Source organism: Oratosquilla oratoria, chromosome 14, assembly GCF_046742065.1.
Source record: "Oratosquilla oratoria isolate Oo_2021 chromosome 14, ASM4674206v1, whole genome shotgun sequence".
NCBI lineage: Eukaryota > Metazoa > Arthropoda > Malacostraca > Stomatopoda > Squillidae > Oratosquilla > Oratosquilla oratoria.
Window position 1 is genome coordinate 26940545 of NC_134790.1, and position 26741 is coordinate 26967285.

The 26741-nt window shown below is 38.4% G+C and overlaps 1 protein-coding gene across 1 annotated transcript in view; it reads right to left on the reverse strand.

The window, feature by feature from the left end:
• Window positions 1–26741, reverse strand: part of LOC143032604 (uncharacterized) — a 204340-nt gene that overhangs the window by 102831 nt on the left and 74768 nt on the right. Inside the window, exons 9-11 of the mRNA XM_076197475.1 lie at window positions 23391–23484; window positions 14777–15022; window positions 3420–3516 (exon numbers count right to left, since the gene is read on the reverse strand). Coding sequence (XP_076053590.1) covers window positions 3420–3516; window positions 14777–15022; window positions 23391–23484 — 437 coding nt within the window. The remainder of the gene's footprint in view (window positions 1–3419; window positions 3517–14776; window positions 15023–23390; window positions 23485–26741) is intronic.

Below are 26741 nucleotides of genomic sequence, written 5' to 3' on the forward strand. Positions count from 1 at the left end.
TTCACAGTTTATCAGTTTCTATTTGTCTGAATCATGTCAAGAAATTATCATTATTTGAGATGTCACTACTTTTCTGTGCCATTTTTGTTTTGATGCCCTTTGACCTCTGCAGCAAAATGCCCTAGTTGTGTACTCCTCTGCCGCACTATGCAGCAAAACCTCCTGTAACTTGTCATTTATCACAAGTTACTTTTTATTATAACCCTATGTCTCATTATCTAGCTCAAGATAACCTAGTAGTGGTCGAATTTAACATCAATATGCATTTTGATTAATGACAGCTAGCAATGTAAGTCTTGCCAGGATGCGTGGGCTTATGTTACATAACACAATTTATACAAACTACTACGCCGCACCCGCGCCTCTGTGTGTCATATCGTGACATGTCATGACACATCATGAAAACACGTCATGGAACATGACACTTTGATCATGATAACACCTGCAAAGGACAACAAACTATGGAAGATTCCCATCATGTAGGCAAATGATGTCATGAAATATATCATTAGTGCCTTCATTACTATGGCTCCAGATCAACAGTTCTGTGTACTGGAGTCAGTGGTATGGTTGTTGTACATACAGTGGTACCTCAAGAGATACATGTACCAAGGGCTTCCCCCCTTACAAGAGAAGTAGCCAAAGTCAAAGACATAAATCTACTCCCACCCATTTCATTCCCACATACTCCACTCCTATTCACTACCCCTCCCTCCCTCTTTTCTTGGCTGCTCCTGGATGACGGCTCCTCCTGGATGACCTGGAGAGACCATATAAATATACTAATTTTAGCTCTGGGGAGAGCTATTCCTCTCCCAGTCTCAGCCAAACCAGATTTTATAAAAGCTCCTTGTTCCAGCAATAGACCCAAACTAAACAATCTAATGCTAGATTTATTGTATTGAGGAAATATTTACAGCATGGGGATGTGATCGCCTTTGGGAAGAGTCCCCAGACACTCCCTCCAAGGGAGAAAATTCTCTGCTCTAAGGGAGAATTCTCTCCGTGGCGACACAGTCGCCGGATATATATGTGAATATCCCTGTCTTTGCATACCTGGTTTAGTTAACAGTTAGATAATAGGTTTGGGGTTTATACAATACTATTTGTGTGTTAGTTGCATTACAATGGATTTATTCAGTATTATTGAATGCGTTTTGACATGGTGTATTGTTTGCAGTTATAATTATGTATTTTGATAGGTACAATAATTTGGTCTGGCGACACTATATACTTGTTTTGGTAACTTTCCGTTTGGCTGTGGCATGATGTGTGTTGTATGTTTGAGTCAGGTGTTTGCGATTTGGGAATGTGGAGGTCAGCAATATTGGAGGGATTGCAAGAGGCCAGTGCCTGTCGGGCATCTTGAATGCATGTGGATCACATGTCAGGCATGTGACATATCGTAATGGTTAGTAATGGTATATGGATACACAAGATGTAAAGCTGTAGAGCAGTAACGAGTGGAGTTCCACAAGGTTCAGTGCTTGCATCAATAATATTTCTAATCTATGTTGATGACATAATGGGAGGAACCAGCCATGCAACATGATTTGCAGATGACGCAAAAATCATGAGAAGAGCAAAAAACGAGGAGGACGGTAAAATATTACTAAAAGATCTAGACACTATTTTTGCACGAAGCCAAAATGGAAAATTAAGTTCAATACAAAAAAATGCAAAGTGCTGAACATGGGTAATAGTGGCAAAAAGCCATCCTAACACTATTCCTTGGGAAGCATACCCATTACAAAAGCAAAGGAGGAGAGTGTTGATAAAAAACAACCTGTCACCTGACAGACATATCAGCAGGATTATGGCAGAGACATATGGACAACTGAAGAAGATTAAAGTGGCGTTTCATTCCATGGATGAAGAGATGATGAAAAAACTCATCAAAACCCTAATACGTCTAAGACTGCACTATGCGTCAGCTGCATGTTCCCCACACAGAATGGAGGATATAAACAAGATTGAGAGAATACAAAGGGCAACAACCAAACAGGCCCCCAACCTGCCAGATAGATCACATAAGAAAAAACTAAAAGTACTTGGTCTACCAACTTTGAAAGATTGAAAAGAAAGAGGTGATATGATTACAATATTCAGGTCAATAAAAGGGATAGATTACGTTTATAGACGAGATCTGATTAAAGATGGGAGGGCTTTAAGAGGTCATGAAAGTAAATTAAAAAAGGCCAAAAGACAAAATGATGTGAAGAAATACAGTTTTCCATATATATGTATATGTGGAGTAGCTAAGAAGGTGATATAGCCCAAGCTCAAACAATACATGAGTTCAAATCTAAATATAATTGGAAATCAAATGTATAGGTTAAGTTGTATAGGTCAGATATCAAGACTTCCATAACTTTTTGTATTTACAGTTTAATGTACATAAAAAAACATACTGACAGTATTCTATATAATTCCACCATCTACATCTTATCAAATTTGGCAAAAAACAGTTTTGTCTTCATTTCATTGCGTCGTCTGCTATTCAAAACATTCCGCCCGTGCGCTTCGGGAAAGGTTCGGGGAATTCCGCGTTCGTGAGGTCACAGTTGCCAAACAAACAATATTGTTATTCTGAATATCTAGACTTCGGAAAAGTGGTATGCGAGGCGCAATTAAAAGTGAATTTTCTGAATAAATTCTTCTGTAATAGGTAAAAACTTTATTTGTATGCTTTTAAAAAGTACTTTTTCGATGATTTTTAGTGAATGGTATATCTGTTGATATCTGACCTTTAAACTGACTGTTGATGTGCTCTGGAGATACACAGGCAGGCTTACTGCTTAGAGTTTATCCAGTGCGGAGAATAAACGATAATTCTTGTAGAGAGTGAAAATTGACGAAATTAATTGGGGCAGTAATAAGTATCAAAAATTAATTTGTTTGTGAAAAAAATAATTAATTTGTGTATCAAAAAAGCTTAATTACCTGCAGAAAGACAATGGTTTGGCCTATGAAACAGGAAGGATGCCTAAGACGATGCCGTCTGTACAGCTGCCGGTGTTGTTGTTGTGATAACGCCGCAGTGATACCACTCTACCTAGCTGATGCAGCCAGTGTTACCACACGGCTTTATGCGCACCAACTTCAAATATATAATAGGTATTTTGAAAAAAATAATCGGCCGCGACTATTTTTATCTATTTATTTTTTTTTTAGGTCAAATCGCATATCTTCGAATATATCCCCGCACATATCGAAAAGTGGTGCAAATTCTTGAATCGCATATACGCGAATTCGCATATATCGAAGTCGCATATATCGAGAACTACCTACATGAATTTGAGTCTAGGTATGTTAGAAAATTAGAGAACAGGAGATGGGACCCAATGAGCATTGCTCCTTCTCTGTATATTACAATTAAGTAAATATAATTAGGTAAATACACATCTTGTGCTCCTTACTTGCTAGCTGCTCCTACAATCCCTCGGGCAGTGTTTGAAGAGAAGTTGAAGCAGGAATATCTGTCGTTACCCTTTTCCATTCCCTCAGGGCAATGCACTGGCAGAAAAAAGGGAATTAGTATAGGTTGGGGTATAAGGGCATGAGAGGGAGATTTTTATTATTATTATTATTATTATTATTATTTTTATTATTATTATTATTTTTATTATTATTTCTATTATTATTATTGTTATTATTATTATTATTATTATTATTATTATTATTGTTATTATTATTATTATTGTTATTATTATTATTATTATTATTATTTCTATTATTATCATTATTATTTCTATTATTATCATTGTTATTATTATCATTATTATCATTATTATTATTATTATTATTATTATCATTATTATTATTATCATCATTATTATTATTATTATCATTATTATTATTATTATCATTATCATCATCATCATCCGTCTGGGGTATTGACACCACGTTATTGTGGGCTTAAAAGCTCCTCAGTAGCATGCAGCTGATACTTTAGGGTCTATGTGAGATGCCCCTACTGACCAGAGTCACACATAATTTTGTCTGTGATAGGGGAAACTTCTGTTCATAGAGAAATTATGATACTTTATTATACGACTGTTCCTTTGTTATTCTGTCCCCCCCAATCTTAATACTGTCCTTTACCACTTCTCTGAATGTTCATTTCCTTTTTTTGCCGAACCCTGTGGTGGGGGAGAAGAATACTGCCACCGAGTGTTCCCACTTGAGTCATAAAAGGCGACAAAAACAGGACAGGGATAGGACTAGGCATTCTACTCTCTGTAGCCCCAAAGGGGATATTCCTAAGAAAAACAAAGGCATAAGAGGGTCTGGGAGGACTTTTCCAACCAGAACCCTAAGGTTTGGGTCTTTAAATGTGTGTTGGTGTGGTACAGATGAGAGTAAAAGGGAAAAAATAGGCAGTATGTTTGTGAAAAGAAAGATGAATGTGTTGTCATTAAGTGAAATTTGAGTTGAAAAGAAAGGGCTATTTTGAATTTGGGAGTGTAGTGGGGAGGGTGTCGGGAGTAAAGAGAAGACAGTGGAGAGGAGGGATGGCTATAGTAGTAAGTGAAGAGACAGGTAAGCGTGTGGTGATGTGGAAGGAGGTTTCTTCAAGGTTAATGTGGATGAAGGTGAAACTGGGAAGGGAGATGTGGGTTTTTGTAAGTGCATATGGGCCTGGTAGTGAGAACAGTGTAGAGGATTTTTTTTTTAATTTTTTTTATAGATTTAAACAAGTGCATAGAGGGTGTAAGGAGAAATGTCAATTTAGTGGTATTGGGAAAGCTTAATGCTAGGGTATGAAATGAACCAATAGACGGAGTGGTTGGGAAGTGTGGAGTGCCTGGGAAAAATCGTAGTGGAGAGTTGATGATAGCAAATACAGTGTTTAGGAAAAAAGTCAAACATAAGTACAAATGGGAGAGGGTGGTGGATGGAAGGGTGGTAGATAAGGCTTTAATGGATTATATATTGGTACTCAGGAGAAGACTAGGAGGAGTTTTGGATGTACATGTTCTGAGGGGAGAGCATAGGGGAATATCAGATAATTTTTTGATGGAAGGTAAGTTGAGAGTGGAAAATAGATGGGTAAAGAGGAAAAGGACAAAAGGTAGAGAGGTGCTTAGAGCAAAATGTTTAAGGAAAAGGAGCAGGAGCACGAAAAGAATATGAGAGAAGTGTGGGAGGTGGTGAAGGATAGAGTGGAAGTTAGTGTGGAAGAGGAATGTGGGTGTTTCAAGGAGGAAGTGACAAGGTGTATGAATATTGTATTTTGAACAAGAAACATGGAAAGGAATAAAAGGAAGGTTAATGAGTGGTGGGATGATGAAGTGAAGAGGGTAGTAGAGGAGAAGAAGCGAGCATTCAGGTACTGGTTACAAGGTAGGATGAGGAAAAAATATGAGAAGTATAAAGAAAAAAGAAGAGAAGCAAAACAAGATAAAGGAGGCAAAAAGGAGAGCAGATGTAAAATGGGGAGGAGTATGACAGAAAAATTTGAAAGCAATAAAAAGATGTTTTGGAAGGAAATCAAAAGAGGAAGGGGAGGTGAGTCAAGTAGAGAAGAAAAGGTAAAAGGCGCAGGTGGACAGATATTGACGGAAGTGGAGGTGGTAAGGGGTAGATGTGTGGAGTGTTCTAGAGAGCTTTTAAATGTGGAGGAGAATAGGGAGGAATTGGCGGTAGCAGTGGCAGGCACCAAGAAAATGATGGTGAAGGGAGAGCAAAATGGAGGAGAAATAAGAAAAGATGGGGTGCAAGTAGCTGTGAGGATGATGAGAACAAGTAAGGCTCCTGGATTAGATGGGTGTCATGGGGAATGTCTGAAGAAGGGAGGCACAGTAATAGTGGACTGGCTGGTGAGGTTTTTTTAATGTGTCGAAGAGAGGGTAGAGTACCAGTGGACTGGAAGAGTGCCTATATAGTTTCACTTTACATGGGAAAAGGGGACAAATGTGAGTCCAGTAGTTTCAGAGGGATCAGTTTGTTGAGTGTAATTGGGAAGGCTTACGGGAGAGTTTTGATTGAGAGAAATATATATATATATATATATATATATATATATATATATATATATATGTATACATGTATGTATATATACATATATATATGTATATATATATATATATATATATATGAATATATATATATATATATATATATATGTATTTACCTAGTTGTATTTTACGGGAAGGGGAGCTATGCTCGTGGGGTACCGTCTTCATATCTCATTTTATCTAAACTATTTTTAAATTCATGTATTGTTTTTGCACACACCACTTTCTCATCTAACTTGTTCCAACTGTCTATTACTCTGTGAGGAAAGCTGTTCTTTTTCAAATCTCTTCTATAGCTGTCTTTTTTTATTTTCTTTCCGTGTCCTCTTGTATTTCTGTCATCCCATTTTATCAGATTCTCTCTATCAGTAATTTCTATGCCTTTCATGATTCTGTAAATAGCTATCAAATCTCCTCTCTCTCTTCTTTGCTCTAGTGTCTGTAGTTTAAGTTTTTGTAGTCTCTCTTCATATGATAGTTTTGAGAGTGTTGGTGCCAATTTTGTAATTGCTCTTTGTATTCTTTCAAGTTTTTTTATACATTTTTTTGTACATGGTGACCATATCGTTGCTGCATATTCCAATCTTGGTCTTATCAGGGTGATTAGGATTTTCCTCACCATTTCTTCATCCAGGTATGTAAATGCCACTTTGATTGTTCTTATTAAATTATAAGTTTCTCCAAAAATCTTATTTATATGTGTCTCAGGTGACATATTATTCATAACAATGACTCCCAGGTCCTTCTCATTTTCTACTTTTTTTATTCCTTCTTCTCCCAAATTATATGATCCTGTTATTCTGTTTTTGCTTTTTCCAAATTCCATTATACTACACTTTTTTGTATTGAACTCCATCTCCCACTTCCTACTCCATTCTTGTACTTTATTTAGATCTCTCTGTAGTGATTCACAATCTTCTTCAGTTTTCACTCTTTTCAGTAGTTTTGCATCATCTGCAAAGAAGCTCATATAGCTTTCAATTCCTTCATCCATATCATTAATATATATAGCAAACATTATTGGGGCCAGAACTGTTCCCTGCAGGACACCGCTTATTACTTAATTCCATTTTGAGTGTTTGTCTCTTATCACTACTCTCATTTTTCTTTCTTGCAAAAAGTCTTCCATCCAATTTAGCAATTTACCTTGTATTCCTCCTTCACATTCTAATTTCTTAAGCAACTTCTTATGTGGTACTTTGTCAAAAGCTTTTTTTAGGTCTAGAAATGCACAATCAGCCCATCCATCTCTTTCTTGTATTATATCTATTAGCCTTGAATAGAAACATATTAAATTGGTGACGCATGATCGTCCTTGTCTGAATCCAAATTGCCTTGGATTTAGTACGTTGTTTTTTTCCAAGTATTTTACCCATCTACTTTTGACAATTCTTTCACAAATTTTTGCTATTGTACTTGTTAGAGAGACTGGTCTATAGTTGGTAGGTTCTTCTTTATTTCCTCCTTTATATATAGGTACTATATTTGCTTTTTTCCAATCTTCTGGAACTTTTCCTTCTTTCAAGGAACTGCTTATTATGCTATGTATTTTGTCTGCCAGTTCATTCCTGCATTCTTTCAGAATCCAGTTTGCTATTTCATCTGGCCCATGCGATTTTCTGACATCAAAATTACCCAAGTGTGTCAATATTTCATTCTTTGTTACTTCTATTTCTTCCATAGGGGGGACTTTTTCTTTCCACTCAATCTCTTCAGGTTGTATATTTTCCCTTGTAAACACTGATTTAAAATGTTTGTTCATAATTTCTGCCATTTCCATTTCCTCAGTGTATTCAACTCCTCCTTGTCTTAATTTCTCTAAGTCTTGTTTGTTTTTCAGTTTATTGTTTACAAATCTGTAGAATAGTTTTGGTTGATCTTTACACTTTTCTATAACATCTTTTTCATATTTTCTTTTTTCCTCTCTGCACTTTTGTACATATTCATTTCTATAACCAGTATATATTTTCCATTTTTCAGGTCTGTCTTTTTTTCCATCTGGTCCAGGCTTTGTCTCTTTTGTCTTTTAACTCCCTACAACTTTTGTTGTACCAGCATTTTACATATTCTTTTTCTTGTTTTTGTCTTGGGACATACTTTTCCACTCCTTTTTTGTAAATATTTGTCAAAATATTCCATTTCTCTTCCACTGATGTTTCTTCTTTGTATATTTCTTCGCAGTTTTCTTGTTGGAAGAATTCTCTTATTTTATCAAAGTTTGTTTTTTCATACATCATTCTTCCTTTTCTATATTGTTCATTTCTTTTCATATATTTTTCTTCATTAAGTTCCAGTTCAATCAATATGTGGTCACTTTTACCTATTGGTGTTTTATATTCAATCTTGTCCACTATTCTAGGTTCAGATGTAATTATTAAGTCTAGTCTCGATGGTTCTTCTTCATTTCTATACCTAGTGTTCTCCTGTATCCATTGTGTCATTGAATGGTCAGTAATCATCTCAAGTAGAGCATTTCCCCATGAGTCATCACCACTCTTTACTGTCATTTCTTCCCAGCAGATTTCTTTGCAATTAAAGTCGCCCATCATAACTATTCTTCCTCCGTCTTCCATTATTTTAGTTAATGCTATCTTTGTGTCCTCTAACATACTTTTATGTTCACTCTCCTCCCATGAGGCTGTTTTCGGAGGCACATAATTGATCACAAATTTTCTGCTCTTCTTATCTCGGTCTTCCACTTCTATCATAATCATCTCTACTGTATTCTTTCCATATATGACACCTTTCACGTTTATATCCTTCTTAGTCAGGAACATAACTCCACCCCCTTGTTTTTTCTCTCTGTTTCTAATCCAATAATTGTATGCATCATGTCCTACACTGTTGGGTGGTAGTGGGCCTTTTAATTTTGTTTCTACAATTCCCATTATGTCCGGTTCTTTTTCTTTCAAATAATCATTCAGTTCATTCAATCCTGTTATCAATCCATCTATATTTGTGTAAGACGCTCTTAGTTTTCTGCCACTTCCATTGTGTTCTCTGTTTCCCTTATGTTTTTCTTTTGTATGTCGAACTGCTTTATTTTCATGTTCACTACTCTCCAATAGAATCTCTCTTTCTCTGACTCCGTTCTTTCCTCGTTTTTTGCCTTAGCTTCAAGTCTTTTCTGCTTTTCTGCCTCTCTTTCCTCCTTATTCATTTCTCTTTTTATCCATACCTTTTTATATTGATCATTTGTTGCTAGTTTCCCTGTTTTGGATAGAATTTTCTCTGCCGTTGTTTGTGACCTGAATTTAATCTTAATTGGTCTGGTCTTATCTGTACTATATTTTCCGAGTCTGAATTTTTCCTCAATTTCCTTTATAATTTCTGGTTCATCTTCCTGGACTAATTTTAATAAACTGCTTACTCTTTCATTTTCCTCCTTGATTCTTGCGGTTCTATCTGGGTTATGTTTCTCTTCCATTCCCAATATAATTATACATTTCTTTTTGTCAGCTAATTCTCTTACTATATTCTCCTTCTGTCTCATCACTTTAATAACTGAGTCTTCATTATGTTCTTTCAATTGCTGTTTGACTATGTCAGTGAATGAAACCTTATTCCCTTCTTGGGTTGTTCTCCAATTTTTAGCTTCTTTAGCTATTGTCTCTCTGTTTTCATTACTATTCTTCTTCAATTTCTCATTCTCCTCCTTTACATTTCTTAACTGTCTTTTTAGGTCCTCTATTTCTTCAGTTAAGTTTCTGTTTGCCTTCTCTAGTTGTTCCAACCTTTCAATTCTCTGGAAAATGGAGTCAACATTACCTAACCTACTTTCCAAGTCCTCGATCACCTTATCAACTCTCTCCTCTAGTCTTATCAGTCGGGGGGGGGGGTTGTGTCCCCCCCACCCTCTTTAAATCCCTGGACCATATTCTCGTCACTTTCTACTGTATTGCTCCTCTCTATACTTCTAATCTTTACATTTTTATTAGACATTTCATCATCGCTCAGTCTTTTGTTTACATTTCGCTTGTCTGGCTGGGCCAAGTCTACTCCCTCCTCATTTCCTTCCATTTCCCTCAGTAATCCCTCCCCTTTTCCTCTTTCCCTACTTTCCCACTACTCCACGAGCAATTTCCCCCCCACCCTGTAAAAACACTAGGCACTTCTCTTTGCGTTGGGATCCACAGACTTCAGTTTTCTTCAGAACGTCATCCAAGCCGTCCATTCGCTGAAGTGTGTGTGTGTGTGTATTCACCTCAGATCTGCTGCAGTCTCTGTCGAGACAGCCAGACACCAACCTATGGCAGTGAGCTCAGAGCTCATTATTTGCCGAACTCTGGGTAGGTCTGAGACCACTCACACACCACACACCGGGACAGCAAGGTCACAACTCCTTGACTAACGTCCCGTACCTACTCACTGCTAGGTGAACAGGGGTTACACGTGAAAGGAGACAAACCCAACTTATCTCCGCCCGGTCGGGGAATCGAACCCCGGTTCTCTGGCTTTTGAAGCCAGTGCTTTACCAATCCGCCACCGAGCCGTGTTTTCTATTTACCTAGTTGAATTTACCTAGTTGTATTTTACGGGAAGGGGAGCTATGCTCGTGGTGTCCCGTCTTCATATCTCATTTTATCTAAACTATTTTTAAATTCATGTATTGTTTTTGCACACACTACTTTCTCATCTAACTTGTTCCAACTGTCTATTATTCTGTGAGGAAAGCTGTTTTTTTCACATCTCTTCTATAGCTGTCTTTCTTGATTTTCTTTCCGTGTCCTCTTGTATTTCTATCATCCCATTTTATCAGGTTCTCTCTATCAATAATTTCTATGCCTTTCATGATTCTGTAAATAGCTATCAAATCTCCTCTCTTCTTTGCTCTAGTGTCTGTAGTTCAAGTTTTGCTAGTCTCTCTTCATATGATAGTTTTGAGAGTGTTGGTGCCAATTTTGTAATTGCTCTTTGTATTCTTTCAAGTTTTTTTATATATTTTTTTTGTACTTGGTGACCATATCGTTGCAGCATATTCCAATCTTGGTCTTATCAGAGTGATTAGAATTTTCTTCACCATTTCTTCATCCAGGTGTGTGAATGCCACTTTGATTGTTCTTATTAAATTATAAGTTTCTCCAAAAATCTTATTTATATGTTTCTTAGGTGACATATTATTCATAACAGTGACTCCCAGGTCCTTCTCATTTTCTACTTTTTTTATTCCTTCTTCTCCCAATTTATATGCTCCTGTTATTCTGTTTTTGCTTTTTCCAAATTCCATTATACTACACTTTTTAGTGTTGAACTCCATCTCCCACTTCCTACTCCATTCCCATACTTTATTTAGATCACTCTGTAGTGACTCACAATCTTCTTCCGTGTTCACTTTTTTTAATAGTTTTGCATCATCTGCAAAGAAGCTCATATAACTTTCAATTTCTTCATCCATATCATTAATATATATAGCAAACATTATTGGGGCCAGAACTGTTCCTTGTGGAACACCGCTTATTACTTCATCCCATTTTGAGTGCTTGTCTCTTATCACTCTCATATTTCTTTCTAGCAAAAAGTCTTCCATCCATTTAAGCAGTTTGCCCTGTATTCCTCCTTCAGTTCCTAATTTCTTAAGCAACTTTTTATGTGGTACTTTGTCAAAGGCTTTTTTTAGGTCAAGAAATGCACAATCAGCCCATCCATCTCTTTCTTGTATTATATCTATTAGCCTTGAATAGAAACATATAAAATTAGTGACGCATGATCGTCCCTGTCTGAATCCAAATTGTCTTGGAATAAGCACGCTGTTTTTTTTTTCTAAATATTTTACCCATCTACTTTTGATAATTCTTTCACAAATTTTTGCTATTGTACTTGTTAGAGAGACTGGTCTATAGTTGGTAGGGTCTTCTTTATTACCTTCTTTATATATAGGTACTATATTTGCTTTTTTCCAATCTTCTGGAACTTTTCCTTCTTTCAAGGAACTATTTATTATGCTATGTATTTTGTCTGCCAGTTCATTTCTGCATTCTTTCAAAATCCAGTTTGCTATTTCATCTGGTCCATGTAATTTTCTGACATCAAGATTACTCAAGTGTTTCATTATTTCATTCTTTGTTACTTCTATTTCTTTCATAGGGGGGACTTTCTCTTTCCATTCTATCTCTTCCAGTTGTATATTCTCCCTTGTAAACACTGATTTAAAATGTTTGTTCATAATTTCCGCCATTTCTATTTCCTCTGTGTATTCAACTCCTTGTCTTAATTTCTCCAAGTCTTGTTTGTTTTTCAATTTGTTGTTTACAAATCTGTAAAATAGTTTTGGTTGATCTTTACATTTTTCTATGACATCTTTTTCATATTTTCTCTTTTCCTCTCTGCATGCTTGTACATATTCATTTCTATAACAAGTATATATTTTCCATTTTTCAGGTCTTTTGTTTTTATTCCATTTGATCCAAGCTTTGTCTCTTTTGTCTTTTAACACTCTACAGCTTTTGTTGTACCAGCACTTTACATATTCTTTTTCTTGTTTTTGTCTTGGGACATAGTTTTCCACTCCTTTTTTAGAAATTGTTGTCAAAATATTCCATTTCTCTTCTACTGTTGTATCTTCTTTGTGTATTCTTTCCCAGTTTTCTTTTTTAAAGAATTCTCTTATTTTATCAATTTTTTTTCATACATCATTCTTCCTTTTCTATATTGTTCATTTCTTTTCATGTATTTTTTCTCATTTAGTTCTAGTTCTATCAATATGTGGTCACTTTTACTTATTGGTGCCTGGTATTCTATCTTTTCCACTATTTCAGGTTCTGATGTGATTATTAGGTCTAGTCTCGATGGTTCTTCATTTCTATAACTAGTGTTCTCCTGTATCCATTGTGTCATTGTGTGGTCAATAATCATCTCAAGTGGAACATTTCCCCATGAGTCTTCTCCACCCTTTACGGTCATCTCTTCCCAGCATATTTCTTTGCAATTAAAGTCGCCCATCATAACTATTCTTCCTCCATCTTCCATTATCTCGTTTAGTGTTATTCTTGTGTCTTCTAAAATACTTTTATGTTCACTCTCTTCCCACGAGGCTGTTTTTGGGGGCACGTAGTTTATTACAAACTTTCTGATCTTATCTCTGTCTTCTACTTCTATCATAATCACCTCTACTCTGTTCTTTCCATATGTGACACTCTTCACGTTTATATCCTTCTTAGTCAGGAACATAACAACTCCACCCCCTTGTTTTATCTCTCTGTTTCTAATCCAATAATTATATGCACTGTGTCCTATGCTGTTGGGTGGTAGTGGACCTTTTAATTTTGTCTCAACAATCCATTATGTCCAGATCTTTTTCCTTCAGATACTCATTCAGTTCATTCAGTCCTGTTATTAATCCATCTATATTTGTGTAGGATACTCTTAACTTTCTGTTATTTCCATTGTATTCTCTGTTTCTTTTTTGTTTCTCTCTGTTATTTTCCATTTCTTCAATTTCATATTCACTACTCTCCAGTAGAATTCTTGTTTTTCTGACTTCTTTCTGGTCTCGTTTTTTTCTTTACCTTCTTGCCTTTTCATTTTTTCTTCCTCTCTATCCTCTTTATTCATTTCTCTTTTTATCCATACCTTTTTATATTGTTCACTTGCTGCTAGTTTCCCTGTTTTTGCTAAGATATTCTCTGCTGTTGTTTGTGATCTGAATTTAATCTTAATTGGTCTGGTCTTATCTGTACTATACTTTCCGAGAAGAACTTCTCTTTAATTTTTTTCATTATTTCAGGTTCATCTTCCTGAACTAATTCTAGTAATCTGCTTACTTTTTCATTTTCCTCATTGACTCTTGTGGTTCTATCTGGGTTATGTTTCTCTTCCATTCCTAATATAATTATACATTTCTTTTTATCTGCTAAGTCTTACAATATTCTCCTTCTGTCTCATCACTTTGGTACCTGAGTCTTCAGTTTGTTCTTTCACTTGCTGTTTAATTATATCAGTAAATGCAACTTTACTATTTTCCTGTATCTTCTTCCACCCCTGTGCCTCTTTTGCTATTGCCTCTTTATTGTCTTTATTGTTCCTTTTTAATTCTTCATTCTCCTCTTTTACTTCTCTTAAATGTCTTTTTAGTTCTTCTATTTCATCAGTTAATTTTTTGTTCGCCTTCTCTATTTCTTCCAATCTTACAACCCTTTCCGCCATTTTTGACATTCTACCGAACCTAATCTCCCAATGTTCGGTCATTTGTTCAAGTTTTTCCTCCAGTTTTGCCAGTCGGGGGAGGTTGGTATCCGCCCCCCCCCTCATTAAACCCATGGAAATTATTATTCTCACCTTCTATTGTGCTGTTCTTATCTATGTTTCTAATCTTTACATTTTTGTTACTCCCTTCATCGTCACTAAATTGCTCTGGCCCGCGCCTGTTTACATGGCGTCTGCCTGCCTGGACCAAGTCCTCTCCTTCCTCATTTCCTTCCATTTCCCTCAGTAATCCCTCTCCTTCTCCCTTTTCCTCACTTTCCCACTACACCACGAGCAATCCCCTTCCCTGTAAATACAATAGGTACTTCCTTTGCGTTGAGATCCACGAATATTTCACTTTTTCTTCAGGACATCAATCCTCGCCGTCCGTCCGACGTAAGTGTGTGTGTGAGTGTGTGTGTGTGTGTGTGTTTATTTGTGTATGCATCAGTACATAAATCTATAAACTACAGCATGCAAATAGTTGGTATTAGTAGGGGAAGGAAGGGAATGGTGCCTAGTCATTGGAACAGAAACACATTGCTGAAGTCATCACCAAGAATTAAGATACTCACATTGGCAGGGCAAAGAGGGGATGGCGCTCCAGGCCAGGGTGCCATTTTCTAGCTTCTGGCACTGGGCTGTGCCGGTTTTATTGAAACTTCCGTCATTCAAAGGCACCTTGTACAGGTCGTGCTTGCAGCTCCACGTCACAGTGTCTCCCTCTTCACGAAATTGATGTCCGCTGGAGGATGTAAAGGTCACGTCTGACTCCATTTCACCAGTTCGTCGGTAGGAGATACTGTTAGGACAAGCCACTTCTGCAGGGGTGAAAGAGTGATGGGCATATAGCAATAGGTATCTATAAAAGTAGATTTTGATGGAGGTTAGCTTCTTGAGGACTAAAGTGACATGACATGGAGAAGCTATGGCTCTTGAAAAAGTAATTTGCATTGGGGTCTAAGGAAGCTCACAGTATAAAGTTAATTTACACCCCCTATTGTAACATCATGGACCATAACTTGGTTCTCAGCATCTTCATTATAGAAGGATTGGTTTATACTTGAAGTTCCTGCCCTTACAGGTTCACTTTTGCAACTGTCTCTTGGTGCAAAATTTTCTAAGAAAAAAAAAAACAAAAAAAAAAACAATCCAAGCTCTTCAAATTTTGTGTAGCTTAAATTGCAAGATACCACTGTGTAAACTAGTTTCGCCATGAAATCAGTTCAGAGAGTATCAGATACTTTGAAACAATTATGGCCACGAAGTCAAGAGAGTGTAGGTATCATAAAAGATGCACTCACACATATTCAATTTATGAATTTGATTAATTCCAAAAAGTATGTTGTGAACTGCAATGTATTTTTCCATGGAATATATTATAAATATAATATTAATGTAAATAATGTAAATATGTATTTACCCCACATCCAACAGAAATATATCAACAATAATACACATGTATTCTACACAGACTAATTATAGTTTTGCATGCATAAGTATAGTATCAATGTAAATAATGTAAATATATATATACCCCACATCCAACAGAAATATACATCAACAATAATACACATGTATTCTACACAGACTAATAATAGTTTTGCATGCAGAAATGCGCAAAATTGAAACCCCCCGGCACAAGGGTAAAAGTCACCTGTAGAACTATGCGGACGTGGCATTGTTCGAGGGGAGCGATGCGTGATTTGATTATTGAATAGAGGGAGTGGCACTGTAAGGTGCGTGTTAGAGACGTGGGGATGATGGTGAGGGGTGAGGAGAGCAGTACTACTCGTAACATGAAGCGCGACTTTGACGGGAGGCGATTGCGTATGCGTCGCCCGGACAACGGAGTGAAAAAAGCTCCGTTTTGTATGATTGAGGACGAAGACTTTCTCACAATATTTGACGGCCAGAAGTGGGAGATAGTGGTACCTAAAGGGAGGATTGCCTATATTGAAGAACAGACTCGGTTGCTACGAACATACTCTCGGAGAGGGAGTAAGGGAAGACTTCGATAAAGAAGTGCAGCGGTGGTTTGATGAGGGAGTTTTGAGTTTTGAGACCTTGGAGGGAGCCGGTGGAGAACTGAATCTTGCCGCTAATGGCAGTAATGTAGTCAGCTAAGAACAAAGTATGATCGTTGCTAGACTTATGGGAGCTTAATCAATTTATGAGGTGTCACATGGGCGATAATTTCGTAGACGTATGTAGAGAGACGCAACGCAAATGGCGACAAATGAGTGGAGCGTCCACGATTGTGGATTTGCGGACGGCGTACCTTCAAATTCACGTGTCGGAGAAGTTATGGAAATACCAACTATTAAAATACAAGGGAAAAACATACTGCTTGACCAGACTGATATTCGGGATGTGCTCAGCCCCGCGAATCATAACGAAGATCCTGGAAATGGTTCTGAAGAAGACAAATGATAGAGAAGGCCACAGATTCATACATCGACGATATAGTTATGGATGATACCGTTGTACCAGCGTCAGAAGTAGTAAAACGTCTAGCACGGTTTGGATTGGTCTCGAAGGAACCGTAACCGGTGGGAAGAAGGATGGTGTTGGGACTGCGACTAGAGCAGGATGGGAGGGGAAACCTGATCTTTAGGAGAGGCAACGACATCCCAGACTTGACGAACAAGATGAGCAGGAGAGAATTCTTCTCGTTATGTGGCAAATGGGTCGGCCACTATCCAGTCGGAGGCTGACTCCGTGTGACGTGCAGCTATATAAAGAGATGGTCAGGAGGAAAAGATTAGGTAGACAATGTCGACTAGGGCACATTCACAGTGATACGTGACGTCGTACAACAAATGAGATGCGACGATCAGGTGTAAATACAATGGCGTACACCGCAACTGGACAGAGATGTGATATGGTGCGACGCGAGCAGCATAGCAACCGATGTGGTCCTGGAAATAGGAGGTGTGGCATTTGAAGACGGGACTAGGCAGCGAAAAAAAAAAAAAGATGACTCGTTAAATTAACGTGACGGAGTTGGACGCGGTCGTAAAAGGAGTCAATTCGGCACTGAAATTTGGGTTGCGAGAGGTCAAAATCAGGTCCGAATCAGCCACGGTAGTAGCATGGATCAACTCCATGCTAACTGCTGAGAAGAGAGTGCGTACGAAGAGGGGAGCAGAGCTCATTGTGAAACGGCGCCATGGAACCTTGAAGAAGTTGATAGATGAGTTCAGCGTGAAGGCAAACATTGTCCCAATGTCATCAGGAGAAAGCAAAGCGGACGTGCTAACCAGAATAAGGAAAGATTGGCTTTGGTTGCCGGAAGAGCGGGAAGGGAAAGAGGTTGAAGTGAGTGCAGCAGGATCCTAAGTGCGAAGGAATTACACGGGGTCGCTGTTCCTGGCCAGGAAAGTTAACCCAAAAGTAACGAAGGGAGAAGTCCAACGATCTGTGAGAGCATGTATCCAATTTCAATCAATAGATCCCGCTCCAAGGATGTATACAACAGGGAAAGTCATCTTAGGAAAAAATTGGAGGAGATTAGCGGTTGACGTAGCTCACTATCGACGGGACATGTACCTGTCGATGGTCGATTGTGGCCCAGGACAATTCAACATCTGGCGGGTGCTGAAGATGTCGGGATGGAGAGCAGTAGTGCTGGGCAAATACCGCTAATTTCAATATCGAAATTATTGGTGAACAACAATACAGTTACCGAAATTACCGACAGTTTACCGGTAAAAGACTCGTGAGGTAGTAGTGACGTCACAAGTTCGAGTCGAGTTCGAAAAATCAATGTTTTTGTCCTTTAATAAGCTATATCTCTGGTTCTATTTTACATATTGTTTTTATTGTTATGTCATTGTAAAGGGAAAAGGTCATACTTTAATTAGTGCTACTATAGTATGCTATCTAGTATCTACCGCGCGAGTGAGTGAATGGAGGGTGTCTGAGGGTGGGTGTGGTGTATACATTTTCGTTCGTGTCTGTATACATGGGTTCATGTTTGGAGGTGGTAGTGGTAGGCAGCTACCGGTAAAGTTACAGGTTTTATCCAACAACCTTAACGATAGCTTACCGGCAAACATTCTGCTACCGTTAAAGCTTCGTTAACCGATAACTCGATAAGCTATACCATAACATTCAGAGAGCGGTAACTTCGGTAAGCATGTCTCGGCTTTGTGGTACTGAGTGTCACTCAGTACCACCAAGCCGAGACGTGCTTACCGAAGTTACCGCTCTCTGAGTGTTATGGAATAGCTTATCGAGTTATCGGTTAACGAAGCTTTACCGGTAGCATAATTTTTGTCGGTAAGCTATCATTAAGTTTGTTGCCGATAAAACCGGTAATTTCACCGGTAGCTGCCCACCACTAGAGAGCAGTATCCAGCATAGTTCCACAAGGTTCAGTTCTTGCACCAATAATGTTTCTTATATGTGTACATACACTATATATATATTTACACACACACACACACACACTTCAGTGAACGGACGGCGTAGAGGACGTTCTGAAGAAAAAGTGAAAAATAGAGGATTCCAAAGCAAAGGAAGTACCTATTGTATTTGCAGGGTGGGGAGAAATTGCTCGTGGGGTAGTGGGAAAGTAGGGAAAGAGGAGAAGGGGAGGGATTGCTGAGGGAAATGGAAGGAAATGAGGAAGGAGAAGACTTGGCCCAGGCAGACAGACGAAATGTAAACATCAAAAAACGGCCCCCCGACCAGCTGAGTGACGACGAAATGTCTAATAAAAATGTAAAGATCAGAAACATAGATAAGAGCAGTACAATGGAAGGTGAGGATGATAATTTCAAAGGATTTAATGAAAGGGCGGCGGATACCAACCTCCCCCGACTGACAAAACTGGAGGAAAAACTTCAACAAATGTCTGACAACTGGGAAGTTAGGTTTGGCAAGATGACAAAAATCGCCGAGAGGTTTAAAAATTGGAAAAACTAGAGAAGGCGAACAAAAACTTAACTGATGAAATAGAAGACCTAAAAAGACAGTTAAGAGAAGTAAAGGTGGAGAATGAGGAATTGAAGAGGAATAGTAAAGAAAACAGAGAGGCCATAACTAAAGAAGCTAAGAATTGGAAAGCAACCCAAGAAGACAATAAAGTTTCATTCACTGACATAGTCAAACAGCAATTGAGAGAACCTACTGAAGACTCGGTTATTAAAGTGATGAGACAGAAGGAGAATATAGTAAGAGATTTAGCAGACAAGAAGAAATGTATAATTATATTAGGAATGGAAGAAAAACACAACCCAGATAGAACCACAAGAATCAAAGAGGAAAATGAAAAAGTAAGCCAATTACTAGAATCAGTTCAGGAAGATGAACCAGAAATTATGAAGCAAATCGAAGAGAAATTTAGACTCGGAAAGTATAGCACGGATAAGACCAGACCAATTAAGATTAAATTCAAGTCACAAACGACGGCAGAGAATATCTTATCCAAAACAGGGAAACTAGCAACAAGTGAACAATACAAAAAGGTATGGATAAAAAGGGAAATGAATAAAGAAGAAAAGACTTGAAGCTAAGGAAAAAAACGAGATAAGAACGGAGTCAGACAAAGAGAGATTCTATTGGAGAGTAGTGAATATGAAACTAAAGAAAGTCGACATACAAGAGAAAAATAAAAGGGAAACAGAAAACAATGGAAATGGCAGAAAACTAAGAGTGTCTTACACAAATATAGATGGATTAATTACAGGATTGAATGAGCTGAATGATTATTTGAAGGAAAAAAGAACCAGACATAATGGGAATTGTAGAAACAAAATTAAAAGGTTCACTACCACCCAACAGTGTAGGACATGATGCATATAATTATTGGATTAGAAACAGAGTGAAAAAGGAAGGGGGTGGAGTTATGTTCCTGACTAAGAAGGATATAAACGTGAAGTGTGTCACATATGGAAAGAATACAGTAGAGATGATAATGATGGAAGTAGAAGACAGAGATGAGAAGAGCAGAAAAATTGTGATAAATTATGTGCCCCCAAAAACAGCCTCATGGGAAGAGAGTGAACATAAAAGTATGTTAGAGGACACAAAGATAGCATTAAACAAGATAATGGAAGAGGGGGGGGGAAATAGTTATGATGGGCGACTTTAATTGCAAAGAAATCTGCTGGGAAGAAATGACAGTAAAGGGTGGAGACGGCTCATGGGGAAACGCTCTATTTGAGATGGTTACTGACCATACAATGACACAATGGATACAGGAGAACACTAGGTATAGAAATGAGGAAGAGCCATCGAGACTAGACCTAATAATTACATCTGAACCTAGAATAGTGGACAAGATTGAATATAAAACACCAATAAGTAAGAGTGACCACATATTGATTGAACTGGAACTTAATGAAGAAAAATATAGGAAAAGAAATGAACAATATAGAAAAGGATGAATGATGTATGAAAAAACAAACTTTACAAGGGAGAACATACAACCTGAAGAGAATGAATGGAAAGAGAAAGTCCCTCCTATGGAAGAAATAGAAGTAACAAAGAATGAAATATTAACACACTTTTTTTATTAGACATTTCATCGTCACTCAGTTGGTCAGGGGGCCGTTTGTTTACCTTTCGCCTGTCTGCCTGGGCCAAGTCTACTCCTTCCTCATTTCCTTCCATTTCCCCCAGCAATCCCTCTCCTTCTCCTCTTTCCCTACTTTCCCACTACCCCACGAGCAATTTTCCCCCCACCCTGCAAATACAATAGGCACTTCTCTTTGCTTTGGGATCCACGAAACTTCAATTTTCTTCAGAACGTCTTCTATGCCGTCCGTTCGTTGAAGTGTATTTACCTAGTTGTATTTACCTAGTTGTATTTTACGGGAAGGGGAGCTATGCTCGTGGGGTCCCGTCTTCATATCTCATTTTATCTAAACTATTTTTAAATTCATGTATTGTTTTTGCACACACCACTTTCTCATCTAACTTGTTCCAACTGTCTATTACTCTGTGAGGAAAGCTGTTCTTTTTCAAATCTCTTCTATAGCTGTCTTTTTTTATTTTCTTACCGTGTCCTCTTGTATTTCTGTCATCCCATTTTATCAGATTCTCTCTATCAGTAATTTCTATGCCTTTCATGATTCTATAAATAGCTATCAAATCTCCTCTCTCTCTTCTTTGCTCTAGTGTCTGTAGTTCAAGTTTTTCTAGTCTCTCTTCATATGATAGTTTTGAGAGTGTTGGTGCCAATTTTGTAACTGCTCTTTGTATTCTTTTAAGTTTTTTTTATACATTGTTTTGTACTTGGTGACCATATCGTTGCTGCATATTCCAATCTTGGTCTTATCAGGGTGATTAGGATTTTCTTCACCATTTCTTCATCCAGGTATGTAAATGCAATTTTGATTATTCTTATTAAATTATAAGTTTCTCCAAAAATCTTATTTATATGTTTCTCAGGTGACATATTATTCATAACAATGACTCCCAGGTCCTTCTCATTTTCTACTTTTTTTATTCCTTCTTCTCCCAATTTATATGCTCCTGTTATTCTGTTTTTGCTTTTTCCAAATTCCATTATACTATTTTTCCTCCCTCTTCCATTATCTTGTTTAATGTTATCTTTGTGTCTGACATACTTTTATGTCACTCTCTTCCCATGAGGCTGTTTTTGGGGGCACATAATTTATCACAATTTTTCTGCTCTTCTTATCTCTGTCTTCTACTTCCATCATTATCATCTCTACTGTATTCTTTCCACATGTGACACACTTCACGTTTATATCCTTCTTAGTCAGGAACATAACTCCACCCCCTTCCTTTTTCACTCTGTTTCTAATCCAATAATTATATGCATTATGTCCTACACTGTTGGGTGGTAGTGGACCTTTTAATTTTGTTTCTACAATTCCCATTATGTCTGGTTCTTTTTACTTCAAATAATCATTCAGCTCATTCAATCCTGTTATTAATCCATCTATATTTGTGTAAGACACTCTTAGTTTACTGCCACTTTCATTGTGTTCTCTGTTTCCCTTTTATTTTTCTCTTGTATGTCGACTTTCTTTAGTTTCATATTCACTACTCTCTAATAGAATCTCTCTTTTTCTGACTCCGTTCTTATCTCGTTTTTTTCCTTAGCTTCAAGTCTTTTCTGTTTTTCTTCCTCTCTTTCCTCTTTATTCATTTCCCTTTTTATCCATACCTTTTTATATTGTTCACTTGTTGCTAGTTTCCCTGTTTTGGATAAGATATTCTCAGCCGTAGTTTGTGATCTGAATTTAATCTTAATTGGTCTGGTCTTGTCTGTACTATATTTCCTGAGCCTGAATTTCTCTTCGATTTGTTTCATTATTTCTGGTTCATCTTCCTGAACTAATTCTAGTAAATTTCTTACTTTTTCATTTTCCTCTTTGATTCTTGTGGTTCTATCTGGGTTGTGTTTTTCTTCCATTCCTAATATAATTATACATTTCTTTCTGTCTGCTAAGTCTCTTACTATATTCTCCTTCTGTCTCATCACTTTAATAACTGAGTTTTCAGTTTGTTCATTCATTTGCTGTCTGATTATGTCAGTGAATGCAACTTTGCTATTTTCTTGGATTTTTTTCCAACCCTCCTTGTTCTCCTTATTATTCTCCTTTAAGACTTTATTCTCTTCTTTTACTTCTTTTAACTGTTTTTTTAATTCTTCAATTTCCTTAGTTAAGTTTTTGTTCGCCTTCTCTAGTTCTTCCAATTTTTCAACCCTCCGTACAATGTTGTTAACATGACCGAACGTACGCTCCAAGTCCTCGATCATCTTATCGACCTTCTCTTCTAGTCTTGTCAGTCGGGGGGGGGGGGTTGTGTCCCCCCCCCTCTTTAAATCCCTGGAAAATATTCTCATCACCTTCTACTGTATTGCTCTTATCTATACTTCTAATCTTTACATTTTTATTAGACATTTCATCGTCGCTCAGCTGGTCGGGGGGCCGTTTGTTTACCTTTCGCCTGTTTGCCTGGGCTAAGTGCTCTCCTTCCTCATTTCCTTCCATTTCCCTCAGCAATCCCTCCCCTTCTCCTCTTTCCCTACTTTCCCACTACCCCACGAGCAATTTTCCCCACCCTGTAAATACAATAGGTACTTCTCTTTGCTTTGGGATCCACGAAACTTCAATTTTCTTCAGAACGTCTTCTAAGCCGTCCGTTCGTTGAAGTGTGTGTGTGTGTGTGTGTGTGTTCGACAGGTGACAGAAAAGATTTTACCTTTATCATAGCGAGCAGAACGCATACATGCTTTGACCTCGTATCGATAGTCTGGGCTTAACGGGTCCCATTTTCCATGATATGTTGGAAAAGCCTGTAAGAGAAAAGTAATAGATTATTCCAAGGACTTGATATAGAAGCAGGCAGTGCCATTAATGTGACCACCTTCCATGGAATTACCAATTGTACTTACGTATTTTGCATATGGGGGGTTGAGGCTTTTTTTCCTAGTTTAATATCTCGTTACATAAATTTACAAGATATCTGTACATTGATGAGATGACTCACAGGTGAATATGAAATATAACTGAACCAAAAAGGACACGGTATGCAATACATAGAATCAGCTCAAAGAAAACGTAGACAAGGGGTGACTATTGGCTACACTTTTTTTCTCTCTCGATGTTTTCATAAAATTGATCAGTATGCCTACATGCACACACACGAAGGTTGTTGGTTGAGGAGTTTTCTTTCCTCCCAAGAATCAAAACTTCAAAATATAAAGTGAAAGCTGGAACAAGGAAAAGCCACAAACCTGGCACAGAAAGCAGAAATTGATCAACGGGATTATGAAACTGACAATTGAGAGAATTAGTTGTCCCAATATCTTAAAAGCAAGTGGGGCTAGGACAAAAACAAAATATGACGAGATCAATGAACTACTGAAGGTTCAAGAGGGCTGGTTATCTTGTCAACTTAAGGATGCAGGAATTTAGGGTACTAAAGAGAACATGTTTATGCTGGAAGGTGAGTCAATCAATTCGTTGCCCCTGGTTTCTCTTGCAGAAGACCTGTGGCCTCCAAGAAACCAGTAACTGCCTTCGGTCAGGATCATAAATCAATTAAAAAGGAGATGTTGTGTTGTCTGAATGCTATTAGTGTGGGGCATTTTGTATTTTTTATTTATTTTATTTGGTTTTGAAATATTTATTGAAGTTTTAAAATTCTTTCTTTCTCGTGTGTATGTATATATATATATATATGTATGTATATATATTACACACACACATATAAACACGGCTCGGTGGCGGATTGGTAAAGCACTGGCCTCACAAGCCAGAGAACCGGGGTTCGATTCCCCGGCCGAGCGGAGATAAGTTGGGTTTGTCTCCTTTCACGTGTAACCCCTGTTCACCTAGCAGTGAGTAGGTACGGGACGTTAGTCAAGGAGTTGTGACCTTGCTGTCGTGGTGTGTGAGTGGTCTCAGGCCTACCCAGAGATCGGCAAATAATGAGCCCTGAGCTCACTGCCTTAGGATGGTGTCTGGCTGTCTCGACAGAGACTGCAGCAGATACGAGGTGAATACACACACACACAACGAGGCTAAGGATAATAGAGACTTTCCCCTGCCCGGCAGAGAGGACGTGATCCAGGACCTTGGAGGTGGCAGCAAGCTTCGTCTATAGAGTGGAACTTCCGTCACTGACTCTCCATAGCGCGGTCACTCCATTGACGGTTACAAAAGCCGCGCCACACCCTCCTGTTACTGGGTCCATAGAGCCGTCACTGTATACGACGAGCTCACTGGGATGGGGTAGGGGGTGATGGACCCTAAGACCTCAAGGATCACGGGCCGCAAACCGCGTTCGTAGGGAGATTGCCACGAGGGAGGGGAGGGAGTATAGTCTAGATGAGGTCTGTCAGCTCGGCACCAAACCAATTCCCGGAGTTCGAAGGTGACGAACGCACTCACCTCACGGGCCCTCCAGTAGTGACCGGTGGGTCTGCCCTCGAAAGTTCAGGCCACACAGAAGGGAGGCCTTGACTTCACTCGTCCTTGAGCCGGCCAGAAGTCACACAAGAAGCGAGTAAGAAACCCTCTCTACCCGTAAGCGAAGGGAGGTAACTCCCGCCACCTATCTAAGATTCACCACACTCGTCAATGGAAGGACCGCAGTGATAATACGGAGAGCCCGGCTTTGGAGGACCTCGAGCTTATCCCACGTTTTGAGACTGAGGGAAATGAGAGCAATGACGGCATAGTCCACTGCTGAATGTACCGCTTGAATGTAGTAAGTCCGGAAGACCTTGTGCTCTCTACACCAGCCGGGGGTCTTGTCATGGCTCTGAAAAAAATTAATTTCGTCCTCGTGGCTTTACGGAGGTACCTGACTAAATGTACCGCTTGAATGTAGTATGTCTGGAAGTCAGTAGCCTGCGTGGCTGCAGTGGGCCGGGTAGTTGTGCTAGAGATAAGTGCGAGCCTTGATGATGCGAGTTATTCTGAACCGTGACATTAAACATGAGAGGTTTTAGGTTATGTTATTTTCCACCGCATCCCCAGCCAATAGAATATATATATATATATATATATATATATATATATGTGTGTGTGTGTGTGTGTGTGTATGTATATTATATATACACACACACACACATTTAAATGTCTTACCGGGGACTGTAACCCATGATTCATCTTATATTGGTTATGCAAGATGTAGTCTCAGTAGGAGAATATCAATGCACTTGCAAAACGGGGCTATTAAACATCATCTAAAAAAAATATCATAACCAAACAGCCACCCGTGAATGCCTAGTTAAGAACACCAGGATTATAGCAAGCAATAGGGATGCACATAAACTTAAGCTTTTAAAAGATATGTTTATAAGGGAATATAGCCCTATTATAAATATCCAAAGCAACATGATTTCCATCATTGGTTTGTTTAACAATGCAGTGAAGCCACCACCACCACGACCCGTGACCTCACCCTATGTCAATATGCCCCAACCCCCCTCCACCTCTTCCCACCCACTCCATCCATCCTACCCCAACCAACCTCGCAACCCAAAACCCCCAAACCAACCTCGCAACCCCCAAACCCCCTCTTCCCGATATGATGGGTCATCAATCCCTCCCACTACCCCTTCCCCCACTATCCCTTCCACCACCCAAGCCGGCTAGGTTCGCATATATAGGTCACCACCCGACGATTTCCTTCGTCATTTCTTTAGACCTTTAATTTTGTAAGTATTGGTCCCCAACGGCCCATGTATCGAGATAGGATTTGATTTATTGTTGTCTAATTTTGATTTATTGATGTCTATTTCAATGATTGTGAATTTTTGTTAAGGTTAACACCTTGTTCTTTATTTCTGTATGTCGGTAATATTTATGTTACAGACTTTCCTGAAGATGTTTCCTCCTTGCAGACGAAAGGTTGAATATATGAATCATTTTGGCAATCCGGGTTATGCCCACCCTCCAAATGGCAGAGTACTGGTTAGAAAGCTTGAGAATACCCATTATAAGATTAGCAACCTCCTTAATGCTGTCGACTTTAATGACGCATGCATACAAGAGAATCTGCTCCCTATATATTCAAATGTACGTCTCCACGACCGAGCAG